At 40.3% G+C, this 14,947-nt stretch overlaps 1 protein-coding gene across 2 annotated transcripts; it reads right to left on the bottom strand.

Moving 5' to 3' along the window:
- Positions 1–9,257: 9,257 nt before the first annotated feature.
- Znf572 (zinc finger protein 572) lies at positions 9,258–14,941 on the bottom strand. 2 transcript variants are annotated; one of them, XM_015486460.2, is made up of 3 exons: positions 14,391–14,941; positions 13,072–13,185; positions 9,258–12,239 (listed from the first exon to the last, which is right to left on the bottom strand). In XM_015486460.2, the coding sequence occupies exons 2-3, from the start codon at positions 13,148–13,150 to the stop codon at positions 10,720–10,722; spliced, it is 1,599 nt and encodes a 532-aa protein (XP_015341946.1). In that variant the 5' UTR covers positions 13,151–13,185; positions 14,391–14,941; the 3' UTR covers positions 9,258–10,719. The 2 variants fall into 2 exon arrangements, with proteins under 2 accessions (XP_015341946.1, XP_048658066.1); XM_048802109.1 differs by lacking the exon at positions 13,072–13,185.
- Positions 14,942–14,947: the final 6 nt, after the last annotated feature.

Genomic DNA, 14,947 nt, shown 5'->3' with positions numbered 1-14,947 from the left:
CTTTTGTGTCCCAGTGGCTCGAGCGAGCGGGAGAGGAGCCGTGAGTGCGTGGAAAACGTGAGCCGGGGAGAATGAGTGGGCGGTCGCCTCTAGAGAGGACCGCCAGTAGCTAGGCTGAAGTGACCCAGTTGAGCCTCGCCCCTGTGCTGTCTGCAGAGCCAAGAGGTAAAGACGTGAAATAAGCCTAGGTGTGCCATAAGTGCTCCAAGAGAGGAGTGTGCCGGGCACCAGGAGGCCTGGGGGGAGGTTACCTGAGGTGGAAGTGGTAGAACCTTTGGGAGCTGGTCTCCCAGCTGGAGCCCAGTGGGAGGAAGTGGGTTATTGGATCTCCTGTCTCTCGTCCTTTTGCTTCCCAGCCTGCCACCATGAAGTGAACAAGTTTCCTCTGCCCTGGGCTTCTGCCTTGATGTACTTACTGCTTCTCCATAGATCCAAAAGAAACAGGGCCACGTGACTATATCTGAAACTGACCCTAAATAAACCTTTCCCCTTTTAAAGTTGTTTAACTCAGGTGTTTTGTCACAGATTGGAAAAGCTGACTTGAACACAAATGGCTTGAAGAGGTTGCAGCTTATAAATGATAAAACCCCAAGCTAAACTGGTATCCAAATCAATAAATGCCCTAACTTTACTGTTATAAAACCAAGAGTTTCTTTCCACAACGATGTTCTTGACTGTTATCAATGATTGAAACATCCCCCAAATTAAAAAGGACTTGAGAATCAGTTCAAGGTGTAGGAAATCATTTTCCTGATAATTCTTCAATAAACTGCTTATTTGCATCTGTGAGTTCCCATGTTGCTAAAATGATAAGTCTGAAGTACCGAACTCCATAGATGAGAAGACACCAGGAAGATTGCTTCCTCCTTATCTTGTATTTGAGATTATCATGATTTTTTTTTTTAATTAAGGGGGTGATTTTTCACAATCTCCTGAAGGCAACATCCTTAAAGAGTTTGTATCTCTACAAAATTATCAATTCATTGTCAGCTCATCAAGCTTTTGGACAGCTCAAGATCCACTTCTGAATTTGGAGCAAATAACATTTGCCCTACCTAGAATAGAGCATACTCTGAATGTCTTTATTTTCTGAACTGAAATATTTAAATATTGCTTAAATATTTTTGAATCTTGGCATGGCTCATTTACTGAAAACCAGAAATCTGTCACTTAGGCCTGAAGTGAAAATGAAATAAGACATAAAATCAGTCACTTATTGGCAAAGATAATAATGCTATAGAGTAGGTTCATTAGAAATACTTCTGTAATCATGATAAAAGCTAATGTTTATCTACAGACAATATTCTACCTAATTTTCATATTCTAGCTCATGTTCTCCTGGCAACACTATCAGGTATGTAATATTTTTCAGCTCCATTTTGCAGACAAGGAAAGTGATGGACCCACCAGTGGGTAACTGGTAGGGAGGAAGAGTCTGAAGCCAAACCCAGGAAACCTAGCTGAGGAACCCAAGGATGTGTGACTTTTCTTAATCCCCACACAAAGACCTAGTTATCTTAAACAAAAGCACACATGGTTCAGCACTAGCATGTGCAAGGCCCTGGGTTCAATCCTCAGCACCACATATAAATAAATAAATAGATAGATAGATACATAGATAAATGTATTGTGTTCCACTACAACTAAAAAAAAAAACACACACACATCTGATATTTTTATTCCCTTGCTTAGACATCTCTGTTGTCCTATTTTGGCACACCAGGCCCCAATTTGTGCCTTCTTAAGTGTCATTCTCAATGCTGGGAAGTAAAGACTTGCCCCTTTCTTCAACTATCCATTTTTTAAGACTTAGATTAATCACCATCTTTTCTTCAAGTTTTCATAACTCTACTCTTTGTTGAAAGCAGTAACCAAATTGTTATCATAATTTTCTATTTACATATAGCTTTTTCAAAGGATTTAACTTAAGGAAAACCATGTCTTATTCACAACTATATATCAGTATTTGTTACATGGTAAGCATTTTTCAATGTTAAATACAATCTTCCCTTTTTTTTTTAAAGATAGAGAGAGAGAGAATTTTTTAATATTTATTTTTTAGTTTTCGGCGGACACAACATCTTTGTTTGTATGTGGTGCTGAGGATCGAACCCAGGCCGCACACATGCCAGGCGAGCACGCTACCGCTTGAGCCACATCCCCAGCCCAGTCTTCCCTTTTTTAGTAGTAAAAAAATCCATTTCTTTTTTTACTGGTTTTACTTTTAATACATTATACATTAGATCAAAGTTCTCAAAACTTTACCATTCACCACATCCAACAATTTTTAACTCATCATTTAAAAAATTCAAAATGCTTCAGCAGTTATAATCTTTTGCAAATTCTAAGTACAAGTGATAGAGCCAGTTATATTAATTTGAACTTTGTTTTCATTTTGTTTCCTTCAGAATTGCTCAACAAGACCTCATTAGAGTGTCCATCAGTCCAACTCTATGTAATAAATATGCATCCAGTATCTGCTTTGTGTCAGGCACTGTGCTCCGATGGTACTGGGAATAAAGCAAAGCACAATGCTGATACAGTACCTGTCACTTTGGAGTTTCAAGTTAAATGTGAAAACAGTAGACAGCCAGTAATTAAAAATGTCATGTGTCAAAAAAAAGGAAAGAACAAAAGGGAAAAATCAAAAGCAGATATTGCTCTAGAGGGAGGCTGTCAACTAAACCAAGGATCAAGGAGGATCTATCAGAGGGAATTACTTTGAGGGCAATGTTTAATAGTAGGAGTAACCAGTATAATCTCTGTCAAAGTCAGTGATCACACCTGTTTTCTTTTCCTCTTTCCCACAGTATGGTTTTTTTCCCCTTAGTACAACACTTAGGCAAGCAGTCGACAACACAGGTTTTTCCCCTATTGATGGCAGTGTAATTGGGAAGAGGGTTCTACTCTTCTGAGCAGTCTAATTTTGTATCTTTCTATAAGTCCCCATTTTTTTCCCTATACATGAATTTTTAAAACTAAAGGTACTCATCATCTGCCAAACCTGAATTAAACTCACTGTCCTAGCTTTGGGATGCACTTGATCTTCTACATCAGGTGGCAATGTATATTGAACTACCCGGTCCCTTCTTCATCCATTCCTCCTCCTGACACTGCAAGGCTTTGAGTATTGTCTCATTTCCCTAGTTTTTAAAGCCATGACATCAGTTGTGATTTTGTCTAGTGCAGAACAAGGAAAAGCGTAAGTAGTTCTTAAAATGACCAACCCAAGGTGAGTCTCAGCCAATGGGATGGGGTGGGGTGACCACCAGAAAAAGATTATTTAAAAACTGCCTTAAAAATTTTTATCATATTAATATATTGGCCTTGAATTATAATAATGTCATTTATTAACATACTAATTTTTTTCCTCCTCCCCCAGGAAAAGGGGTTTCATAAAATTATTTTACTGGGGTAGTTTAAATGGATAAACATTTCTGGAAAGCAATTAAGCAAGCTGCCTTTAAAACAGTTTATATCCTTTGATTCAGTAATCACAATTCTAGGAATTCATCCAAAAGAAATAATCAGACGTACCGTTTGAAAAAGCAAAAGTGCAGCAATGCATGCCTGTAATCTCAACTGCTTGAGAGGCCGAGGCAGGAGGATCATGAGTTCAAAGCCAGCCTCAAGCAACTAAGCAAGGCCCTCAGCCACTCAGTGAGACCCTGTCTCTAAATATTAAAGAAAAAAAGAGGTTTGGGGATGTATCTCAGTGGGTTCGATCCCCAGTACCAAAAAAAAAAAAGAAAAAGAAAACCATAACACCAAAACAGATGAAACACCAAACAAAAAGTCCTTGTTCGCAGTGTTATTTTTAATATCAAACAAGGAGAAATAATATAAACATCTAATAATAAGACAATTAAATTGTATGACACATCAGTTTAGTATAATATGGTGAAGCCATTAAAACTCATAATTTTTAAACAAGTTCAATGACAAATGATCTAATATTTAGAAAAAATCAAGACAATACTAGATATATACCATATGATCCTATTTTTTATATTTATGCATATCTATGCTTAGAAAAGAGACTGTTGTGAAAAGTCTCAGAACTTTCATGGTGAATGATCTCTGGAAAAAATGACTATGAGTCATTCTTATTTTGATCTTCATACTTTTATGTATTTCTTAATTTGTACTTTGTTGCATATTTTCAAATGAGCCATGTTAAGGGGGGACATCTCCTACCTGTGTCTAACAGCCTCATCAACTAGTATTTTCTTAATCTTACCATTTATTCAGGGCTCGGCATGGGTCAAAATTAATTGTGGTAATCCTGAACCAGGCTTCCACTCCATCCCTCAGTCTGTCAAATCTTTGAACATCTACTGATTTGACCAGAGTCAAGCCATGTTAGACCAGAAGCATGCTGTCTTGGCCCCCACACTCTTCCTCTGCTTCTAAGTAGCTGCATGCCCACTGGGTCATAATTGCCAGGTGCTATGGTATAGATATGGTTTGAGTGTGTCTCCCAAAGATTCGTGTCCTTTGGAAGCTTTTTCTTGGTGTGGCATTGTAAAAGTGATGGGACCTTTAAGAGGCGGGGCCTTGTGCCAGGTAGTTAGGTCATGGGAGGCATCATCCACAGCACAGTCTGATGCTAGTCTCAAGGTGAATTCCCACAAGAGTGGGCTGTTCCAAAGAAAGGCCATCCCATGCAATTAGCTACATGCATGTAGCATTTCCATTCCTACTTTTCCACCATGTTGTGATGCAGCCAGGGGTCCTCACAGTCCAAAGAGATGGCTCTGCCCAATCATAGACTTTCAGCCTCTAAAAGCCAAATAAACCTCTTTTCTTCATTAAGTACTGAGTCTCAGGTATTTTATAGCAATTAAAAAAAAAGTATTAATACATCTACCATCCCGTTTCCATATGTAACTAAACTGCGCCATTTGGACCATACCCAGCTTTGACTTGATTCCAAGTCATGGGAGGGGAGGAAAAGCAAGAAAATAAAATAAAGGGTAGAGGGGCTGGGGTTATAGCTTTGTGGTAGAGCACTTGCTTAGCACATCAGAGGCACAGGGTTCAATCCTCAGCACCACATAGAAAATAATAAATAAAATAAAGGTATGTGTCCATCTATAACTTAAAAAAAAAAAAAAACCTAAATTTGTGTTAGTATATGGACTTAAGAGGCAGAAGAGGTTAAAGCCAGAGAAAGATAAAAATGAACAACAACAGAAACTAAAAATAATGAAGGGATAGGGAAGTGTAGGTAGGGTAATTTATAAACAGAAAAATCAGAAGTTGCTCAAATACTACCAAATTGCAATAATGATTATGCTACAATATTAGCTTCCCAAATGGCTTTCTACACACTCCTATTTATGTCTTTTCATGTTCCTAGGGCAGACAATAACAAAAAGATGCCCGATTTCAGTGGTCTCAGGAGACACTCATGTCTCTGAAGTTTCTTTCCAAAATGATCCAAAAACCCATAATGGTCTAGGTCCACTTCATGATGGTAATGACTGACACTGAGCGATTACTAGGTACCAGCAATGCTAAGCAAGTACCTTATCTCACTGGTCCTCCCAACAAACTCATGAGATAAATGTTCTCTCTATTTTAGACACTTAAAAAAATAATAACCCAAGTCGCAATTAAACATTTCTGTTTAATTGAATCCTACCTACCCTTGACAAAATTATGAGTAAATGAGTGTGGACAGGAAGGAAAACAGTAATTTCCTTAATATCTGTGGCATGCCTGGAACCTCACCTCATTCACAGCTTGCCAAATCCTACAATGAAAAGTACAGAGGAGAGAGCCAGTAAGTGATTGAAATCTGAATTTGAAACAGGTTTTGACCCTATCCTACATAATCTGGGTGCAAAGTTCTATGGAGAACATTTTAGTCCTCCAGAGTTAATATACATGCACAGCCTCTCAGGGCAGCTGCTTGTACTTCCAAATCAGCCCAGCTCTGTGGGCCAGATCAAGTAAAGGTGTGAAAGGAGCCTGAGGAAATGTTAAGATTACACAACCTGATCCAGGAAACCTCATCCTTTGCACTTCTCAACCAAAACCAATAAACACCCTGCTCCTGCTCCGTGTCAGCCTTTGGGTTACAAAATGGAATCTATCCCTGCACTTGGTGTACATTCTAGTAGGAGCACATACTCTTGAACACTAGCATAAAAACCATAAGCATGTGATTTTTGGCATCAGATCCGCCATTTTAGGCTGGGAGCCATTTTTATCTAGGGACTCCTAGGTTTTGATTTAGGAGCCATTTTATCTAGAGATCTTGAGGCAATGCTGCTTAGCCTCCCATAAGAATGTGTGCCTGCTAAAGGGTCGAGCCCACCCCAGCCCATGACATAACCCCTAAAGCATGCTTGTGAAATTCCTCCTGTAGGCTATAAAGCTGCCCTGTGAGTGCCAACAGGCTGCTGCTTTCCTTGTTAGAGGGACAGCCTTGTCAGTTTGCTCCATGGTCTGACAATAAATCTCTCGAGTGGGATTCTGGTGTGTGGGGTGGTCCTTGAACTTTGCAAGTGTCCTTTCACACTCAGTATCTAACCATGGACTGTGAGGCATGGTGTCAAACTGCAGAGCTTGCTTTTTTAGGGCAAACCTAACCTACTTTAATCAATAGTTATTTCTAGCTCCTCAGATGACCAGATAATTAAATTTGAAGATGGAGGGTTCAGGAAACTACATTTCCCCCTTAAAGGGGGGCAATAAGATTTCCTGGTGCCAGCAGAACCAGACCTGAGTCAATCAACCAGACTGCAGTTGGACCAAGACTGCTCACAGTCACGCATATTCCCTGCCCTGTTCCACTGTTTTTTCTTCCCTATACAATCCTGAAGCTCTGATCAGTACCCTGAAGACAGGGCTTAGGATGCAGGTCCCCATTTCTTCCTAGTGTGGCTACAGTATATAACAAATTCCTTTGTTTGCTTCACTACCATTCATCTTTCTCTGGACTCTTTAAGGTGGTAGGTGGCCAAATCTGGTCCATTTTGCGGCCCCCAAGTCAGGCCTCTGGCCTCTAACACCAGTAACAGGCCCAGCTTGGATGACATGGGATGCTGAGAGCCAGCCTTTACCTCCAGTATTAGGAGAGGCTTAAGCTTTTACCTGGAAGGCTGTAAGCAGCTAGGAAGGGTGCTTCCTGTTTCTTCTGTAAGTATGCACATTGACATAGATGTTCCTATTCCACTGGAAGAGAAAAATAAGGAGCCCCTTATTTTTTATATCGGTTTTTTGTTTGTTTTCGAATTGAGCCCATGGGCACTCTACCACTATAACCCCAGTCCTTTTTATTTTGTATTTTGAGACAGAGGGTTTTTTTTGAGGGGGTGGGGGTACTGGGGATTGAACTCAGGGACATTCAACCACTGAGCCATCCCCAGCCCTATTTTGTTATTTTATTTAGACACAGGGTCTCACTGAGTTGTTTAGCGCCTCACTTTTGCTGAGGCTGGCTTTGAACTTGCAATCTTCCTGTCTCAACCTCTCTAGCCACTGGGATTACAGGCGTGAGCCACTGCGCCTGGCTTGAGACATGGTCTTGGCTAAGATTTGCTTAGGGGCTTGCTGAGTTGCCAAGGCTAGCCTCAAACTTGCAATCCTCCTGCCTCAGCCTTCCAAGACTCTAGGATTACAGGCATGCAACACCATGTCCAGCAATGAGTCCCTTCTTTAAGTAGGAAAAATATGTCTTTAATTGCCGCAGTCTGGCTGGGCACACAATCACGAGCCACCACACAGCTTGTAGATTCAAACAGCAACTCTTTATTCCCGAACTCACACCAGCCGTCTACAATCATGTTCTGGGGAAATCCACGTTCTCTGCCCAAATCCACCTCCACTGGGCTTCTATCTCCCAAAAAATACTGTCTGAACCCCGTGAGAACTCAAGGGGAACTCAGGCAGCAGGATACGCCCTATTCCCAGCAGGAATAATCTTAAACCTGGAACGCCCTAAACCCGATTATCCTAAACCGGGAACACCCTAATCCCGGATCCACCCTGGTCCTTGAGCAAGGTCACCTAACTGCAATGTCACTGCAAAATGTCCTATTTCCACGAGTCCTTCCACTAAGCAACATGGGGTACGCTGGCAAGGAAATTGTCATACCTACTTGGCTAATGGCTCTCAGCATTTAATTAAAAAGATACTATAAAACAAATAATTTGTGAATAAGAAATTTCTTATTTCTTTATTCATATGCTGCTGAATCCTTTGTTCCAACAAGAAAAATACAGAATACAGAATATTTACTTTGTATGGAGCTGAACAAAGAACCTATCAGCTGATTAGTGAAACTGAGGCAAAAACATCAAATATGATTGAATTTGTTATATTTTTCATCACAAGGGACAAATCTCTCTTCGATTTTCCTTATTTCCTATCCAGATACAAGGATTCTCACCAGACTATTTTAATAATGGAGTTCATCTTAACCAATATAAAATGTGAATGTCTATATTCCTGTAGAGCTCAAGTTTGTAACATGTTTCATTTGTTGGCAGTCATAAAACATAGTGCAGGTGATGGTGAGAGGACACACATTTACCTGTTGTCAAACATGCTGTTTTGATCTTTCGTATTTTAAACCAAATCCTTTGTTTCATGAACAACAAAAACTTCAGTTAACATTTCCTGCCTCTATTATAGCTGCTTTTACCAAGTGTTGTAAATAAAAGTATTTTTGACAGCCCACAAACTTAAAACACATATCATCTCATGCTTTTCTAATACCTTGTTCCTTTGGGTTCCTGAGATGGATCAAACAGAATCTCTAAGCAGGATAAGTTTGGAGCTGTATTGCTACTTTTATTTTTCATGTGGATGACATTTTTAAATTTGTTTCAATTAATAATAATACCATTAATATTTATATTAACCGCATTTTATTTTAAGCTCTCTGGCAGAAGTTTTGTAAACATTTGTTTAATTCTTATACCAACCTTGCAAGGGAGGCATTATCCTCATTTTACAGATGAAGGAACTGAGGCTCAGAGTGGCCACTTGCCATAGATCATGTGATTAACCTCATAGCTGCTGCCTTGATACTAAATTTCAGCCTTGATAATAAACCCATAATTTAATTACCAATCATTAATTCAACTCTCAGCTTTCTGTGGCAAAAAAAAAAAAAAATACTATCAAAACTTGCCCTGAGATATTACAACTTAAGATAACTTGGGCATTACTATATAACATACAAAGGCGGAAAGATGCATAGGCGGGAGTCACATAAAAAAAAATTTCTGAAAGCATAAAATCACCCCCAAATATAAAATTCCTTTATTAGCTTTTTTTCTTTTTTTAATCATATAACAATACTAAAGGACACGTATGCCCCAAGCATGAAAGATAAAAAAATCCTCATACAAACCAATTACCTGCCAGCTACAGACCTTTTCAGCAGCCACAGTCGGTCCTGTCTAACTTCACGTTCCAAATATACCATCTTGACATATTCTTCATAATATTTTGAATCCCACAATAAAATGCAATCCTGGGCAGTTCAGAGGAATTCTGAACTTCTACACATTTACCTTTCACACTAGTAGGAAAAAGTGGGAGAGGGGAATAAGATATATCTAATACCTCCCAAAGCATCATTCCTATAGAGCCGATGATGGCAATCATCAGATCCCCAGACCAAGTATGTCAAGAGGCCCAAGAAAACAGCCAGTCTTGGAGCTAAAGAATATCAGTGTTCAAAGGCAAACTATTCTTGGACACTGGCTCAGAATTAATGTGTTAATTATTAGAAAAAAAATCCAGTTCCTGATCTAATTAGGAATAACATGAAGAGAAATTCATCTAAAATTTAAAAACAGAATAATTCAGGATCCTACTTCCTATCCTGGCTTTAGTCAAGACAATGATGTTTTATCACTAGATAACCCAGTTGGTGGAACATAAATGAGAACACAGAGTCACTAGAATATCCACTTTCTTGACCCAGTGCTTTCAAAACTATCCCATTTTTATTCTATTTCAATTCCTATTGGAGAGCAAAACCCCAGAGTGCATTCCTACCCTGAAAGGAAAGACTTATGAGTCTCTCTAGAATGATGATCTTGAAATAAAGAACTTTCTATGATGATATTCCATACAACAGCCACTAGTCATATGTGGCTACTGAGCACTTTTCAAGGAGCTAGTTGACTAAGGAATTGGATTTTAAATTTCATTTAATCAACATAAGTGTAAGTAGCCATATATGGCTAAAAGCTATGGTAATGGACACAGTGTTCTAGATACAAGTTCATTTTTAGAAAATAAAAATGCACTTGGTAAAGTACATCTCTTCTTAAGACCTCCAAAAACAGCCAGGTAATGGCATTATTTGTTCAAAATGAACTTTTCTGGGTAAACTCTTAAGAAAAATAATGTGCTGTCTACACTCAATAAGACAAGAGGAAATGAGGTGATTCAATGGCAATTCTAGCATCAGGTCTTTTGGCTCACTCCCAGGATTACTCTCCATTTCCATCTGAAGCCATTCCTATCTCACTTTACATTTTAAAAGTTCCTCCTCAGTCCTTGGTGGCCTCTCCCTGGACAGATTAGGTAGCCAGTGGATCTCAGTTTTTCCCTCTAAACAGAGAGGTTGACTTTTTCCAGGCATTTGGGAAACACACCAATAAACTTTAGAGCACAATTATCACCAAATACCTTCCTTGTAATGGTCCAGTGGAGGAAGGGGGGACAGCATGAAACATCTGTGGAACTCAGGTAGAAGATGAATTTGAGACTGAAAATGAAGGGAGGAGGGCCATTTTCCCTGAACAGCTTTTCCACGTCCACTCATGAAGGAAACCCCCCACTTCAGGAGACTCAAGAGACTTTTCCATGTGAATTTTCCGATGCTGACTGAGATAGGCACTTCTGCTGAAGCATTTCTCACAGTCGGGACATTTGTAAGGTTTTTCTCCTATGTGGGTCCTTCGGTGCCTGATGAGGTTAAAGCTTTGACTGAAGCACTCTCCACAGTCGGGGCATTTATAAGGTTTCTCTCCTGTGTGAGTCCTCTGGTGGATCACCAGGGTGGAACTCTGACTGAAAGTCTTCCAGCACTCAGAACACCTGTAAGGCTTCTCCCCCGTGTGCGTTCTCTGATGTCTAATGAGGTGGGAGCTAAGGCCAAAACTCTTCCCACATTCACAGCATTTATAGGGCTTCTCTCCTGGCTGGACTCTGCAGTCCTCTACCATACTGCAGTCCTGATGCACACTTTCCTCATATTCAGAATTTCCACAGGACTTCTCTCCTGTGTGCGTTTTCTGGTGTGCTATAAGGTTGGAGCTTCGACTAAAATTCTTCCCACATTCTGCACAGGGATAGGGTTTTTCTCCCGTATGGATTCTCTGATGCTTAATTAGAGTAGAATTACAACCAAAGCCTTTTCCACATTCAGGACATTTGTAGGGCTTCTCACCTGTGTGTGTCCGCTGGTGGCGGATCAGACTGGAACTTTGACTGAAGCTCTTTCCACAGTCGGGGCACTTGTAGGGCTTTTCTCCAGTGTGAGTCCTCTGATGTTCTATTAGGACATAGCTGTGGCTGAAGCCTTTTCCACAGATGGGACACTCGTATGGCTTCTCACCTGTGTGTGATCTGTGGTGCTGAATGAGGTGAGAGCTGCTGCTGAAACTCTTCCCACACTCGGGACATTTGTAGGGTTTCTCCCCTGTGTGCATCCTCTCATGGATAATAAGATGGGAGGTGTTGCTGAAGCTTTTCCCACACTCTCCACACTGGTACGGCTTCTCCCCAGTGTGTGTTCTCAGATGCTGGATCAGGTGAGAACTATTACAGAAGCATTTTTCACACTCAGAGCATTTATAAGGCTTTTCTCCGGAGTGGGTCCTCTGATGAGTACGCAAATGAGAACTATTACTGAAGCTTTTCCAACATTCCAAACATTTGTAGGGTTTCTCTCCCAAGGATGAATTCTGATGTACAGAGACACTGTTATGTTGTTCTGGGTCCCATTCCTGGTGGTTGGGTTTTTCTGCTTTTCTTATACAATTTTCCCAACACTGTGACAAGCCATCATTCTCATAGGAATCATGACAACACATCTCATCTTCTTGGGACCATGCTAATGGTGTTTCTTTTGTATCCTCATTCTTAATATTCTCTGGTCCATGATGTTTAGGCCATTTTGAAACTCTATCTTTAAGACAGAGTTTCTCTGCCTGAGGAGCATTGTGTTGAGCAGTTCCCATAATATTCTTACTTTCATCTCCTGCAAAAATAAACAAATATTCTAAACATATTTCCTGATCTCTACTAGAAAATTCTGAATTGTAGTGAAACAGAGAAAAAAACAATGTAAAACCTCATCAAGTATTTTATATTAAAAAAAAAAGTGTTTTCAAGCTTTTATTCTATGTGTTCACCAGAAGCAGGAGAATTAACGGCACAAGTGAAGCAATTGAACCTGTTAGCAACTGTCAAGGAGAACCTCAATCTAAACATAACACATTAAACTTTATGCTAGAAGATGTGAAAGAAAAAAGGGAATCTAAGTAGGGGTGAAAGTGTACAGGATCCCATCTGACAACATCTAACCTGTCAACAGCTTAGTTAAAATACGAGCAAATATAGAAATAACAATAACCACCTTTACTAAGAACAGGAGCTTTCCATGTGATATCTCATTAATCCTAAAATATTTGTGAAATACAGATTATCATTCATCATCTTTTCCTTAAAGATGAGAAAACTGAGGCCAAAATAATTAACACAATTTATAAGTGACAGAGCAGAGATCCAAGGTAAGTGTTGTCTCATTCTAACACCTTGTTCTGTCCACAGGGTCTCTAGCACACCTTTTTTTTTTTTTTTAAAGAGAGTGAGAGAGAGGGAGGGAGGGAGGAGAGAGAATCTTTTTTTTTAATATTTATTTTTTAGTTTTCAGCGGACACAACATCTTTGTTTGTATGTGGTGCTGAGGATCGAACCCGGGCCACACGCATGCCAGGCGAGCACTACTGCTTGAGCCACATCCCCAGCCCTCTCTAGCACATCTTGTAACAAACTGCCTAACCATTCAGACAATCTTCTCAACCCCTCACCTGAAAAGAGGACTTTCAAATTTTCCCTCTTGGTGAAACCTTTAGACTCTGCCACCAACAGTTCCTTTCCTTGCTCCATCACAATAATCACAGCCAGGTTAGGGAGCAGAAACCCTGTGGATGGAAACAGGGGTCACATTTGGAGGCACTTGTTCTAAGTTTATTCCTCCTTCCTTCCCAACCATTACAACATAGCAATTGTAGGCACAGAATGTTCTGTTGAGACCATACTGAAGAAAATTGGCTGTGTTCAGAAATAAGAGTAAACCTGATTTACCTATTCTAAGAAAATAATTTTTAAATTATCATAATTTATACTATTTATTATTACCTTTGCATTAAAAATCTGAAGGTCAAGCTTCAAATATAGACATGAACACTAGTACTCAATGTCCACTCATAGAAATACCTTTTTTTTTTTGAGAGAGAGAGAGAGAAAGAGAGAGAATTTTTTAATATTTATTTTTTTAGTTTTCAGTGGACACAATATCTTTATTTTAATGTGGTGCTGAGGATCGAACCCAGCGCCCCACGCATGCCAGGCGAGCATGCTACTGCTTGAGCTACATCCCCAATATTTGAAAAAACAAAATATTCTTGCAGAAAAGGCATCAATAGTAACTTATAAAGACTCCAAGAAATCCCTATGCTGGCATAAGCAGCAGCTAAAGAAGAGAAAGCAACTTGTTTAGTTTCAAAAGAATAACCAGGTGGTTGACAGAAGGAAGAAAGTCAGTTTCAATGGAAAGTTAAGATTTATAAAATCAGTAACAACAAAATAGAACAAAGCAGAGCTGAAATAATTGTAGCCCGTCACTTCTAAGTATAAAAGGGAGACAAAACAGGGACTTCTTCCAGGTTTGCACTTAGTTTATTAACCTATCATAATCATGCTGTCCATTTCAGCCCACCCTTCATCTTCTGGAGCCAACTACACCCCCTGACCACTTTAAGGGATAAGAGAATGTGGTCTACCACCGGAAGGCAGTTATCTATGGACTTGGATTCATTTCAGGGTGTAAATAATACCAAAGAGCCTAAAATGAAGAATCTCCAAAGGTACACATATTAAAAACAAACGAACAAAAAACCAGTATGATTTTTATCCAGCTGCTGCTTGTCATGTGCCAGATAGTGAAATAAATAATCTGCATGGTTCTCTTGTCATTCTCAAAATAGCCTGAGGTGTATAAATAGCCCCACATATTTTAATCTTTAAAAAAAAATCTTAAAGATGGTTTCACAGATAAGTTGAAAGGTATAAAGAAGCTTTCCCAAGGTACAACCAGGAAACAGTAGAGCAGGATTGAGAGGCCCACCTCCTGGAAGCCCATGTGATACTGCGATACTGCGAAGCAGAGCAGACACCGCGGAGGAGAGTGGGGAGCAGCGCTGGGCTTAATCCCGAAATGCAAACACTCCTCCAAGAGTGCCTCCACTGTTGTGGACGTTCCCAAACACACTCGGCATCTAGAGCCGGTTATATAAGGGGAAGTGACCTAAATCACAGACATTCCCAGTGTTTCAGTGGGAAGAAAAAATCCTATACCTGAAGGCAAAACGGGGGGCGGGGGCTATTAAAACGGGTATTTCTATCCAGGAATTTAGCAAGGACTCAAGGGTTCGGGGGGCCGATCCACGTCCCACCGTTTCCCCTGCGATACTATATTGGCTTTGGAGCTAAGGGGGCAAATTCAGGTCATCAATGACACAACCCGATGTCCTTAAGAGGTCACGCCACTGAGAATGGCCGCTGTCACTGGGACAGCGTAGACAGGTGAGGGGTGGAGCGCAGCTCTGGACGGACAGCCCTCAGGGGAAACGCGCTGCGCTCGGGACACCGCGCCCGCCCGCGCGACCCCCGGACGCCGGCGCC

This window comes from Marmota marmota, unplaced genomic scaffold, assembly GCF_001458135.2.
Source record: "Marmota marmota marmota unplaced genomic scaffold, marMar, whole genome shotgun sequence".
Classification (NCBI taxonomy): Eukaryota; Metazoa; Chordata; class Mammalia; order Rodentia; family Sciuridae; genus Marmota; species Marmota marmota.
The sequence above is the reverse complement of the archived record's forward strand: the minus strand, read 5'-3'. Positions and strand labels throughout refer to the sequence as shown.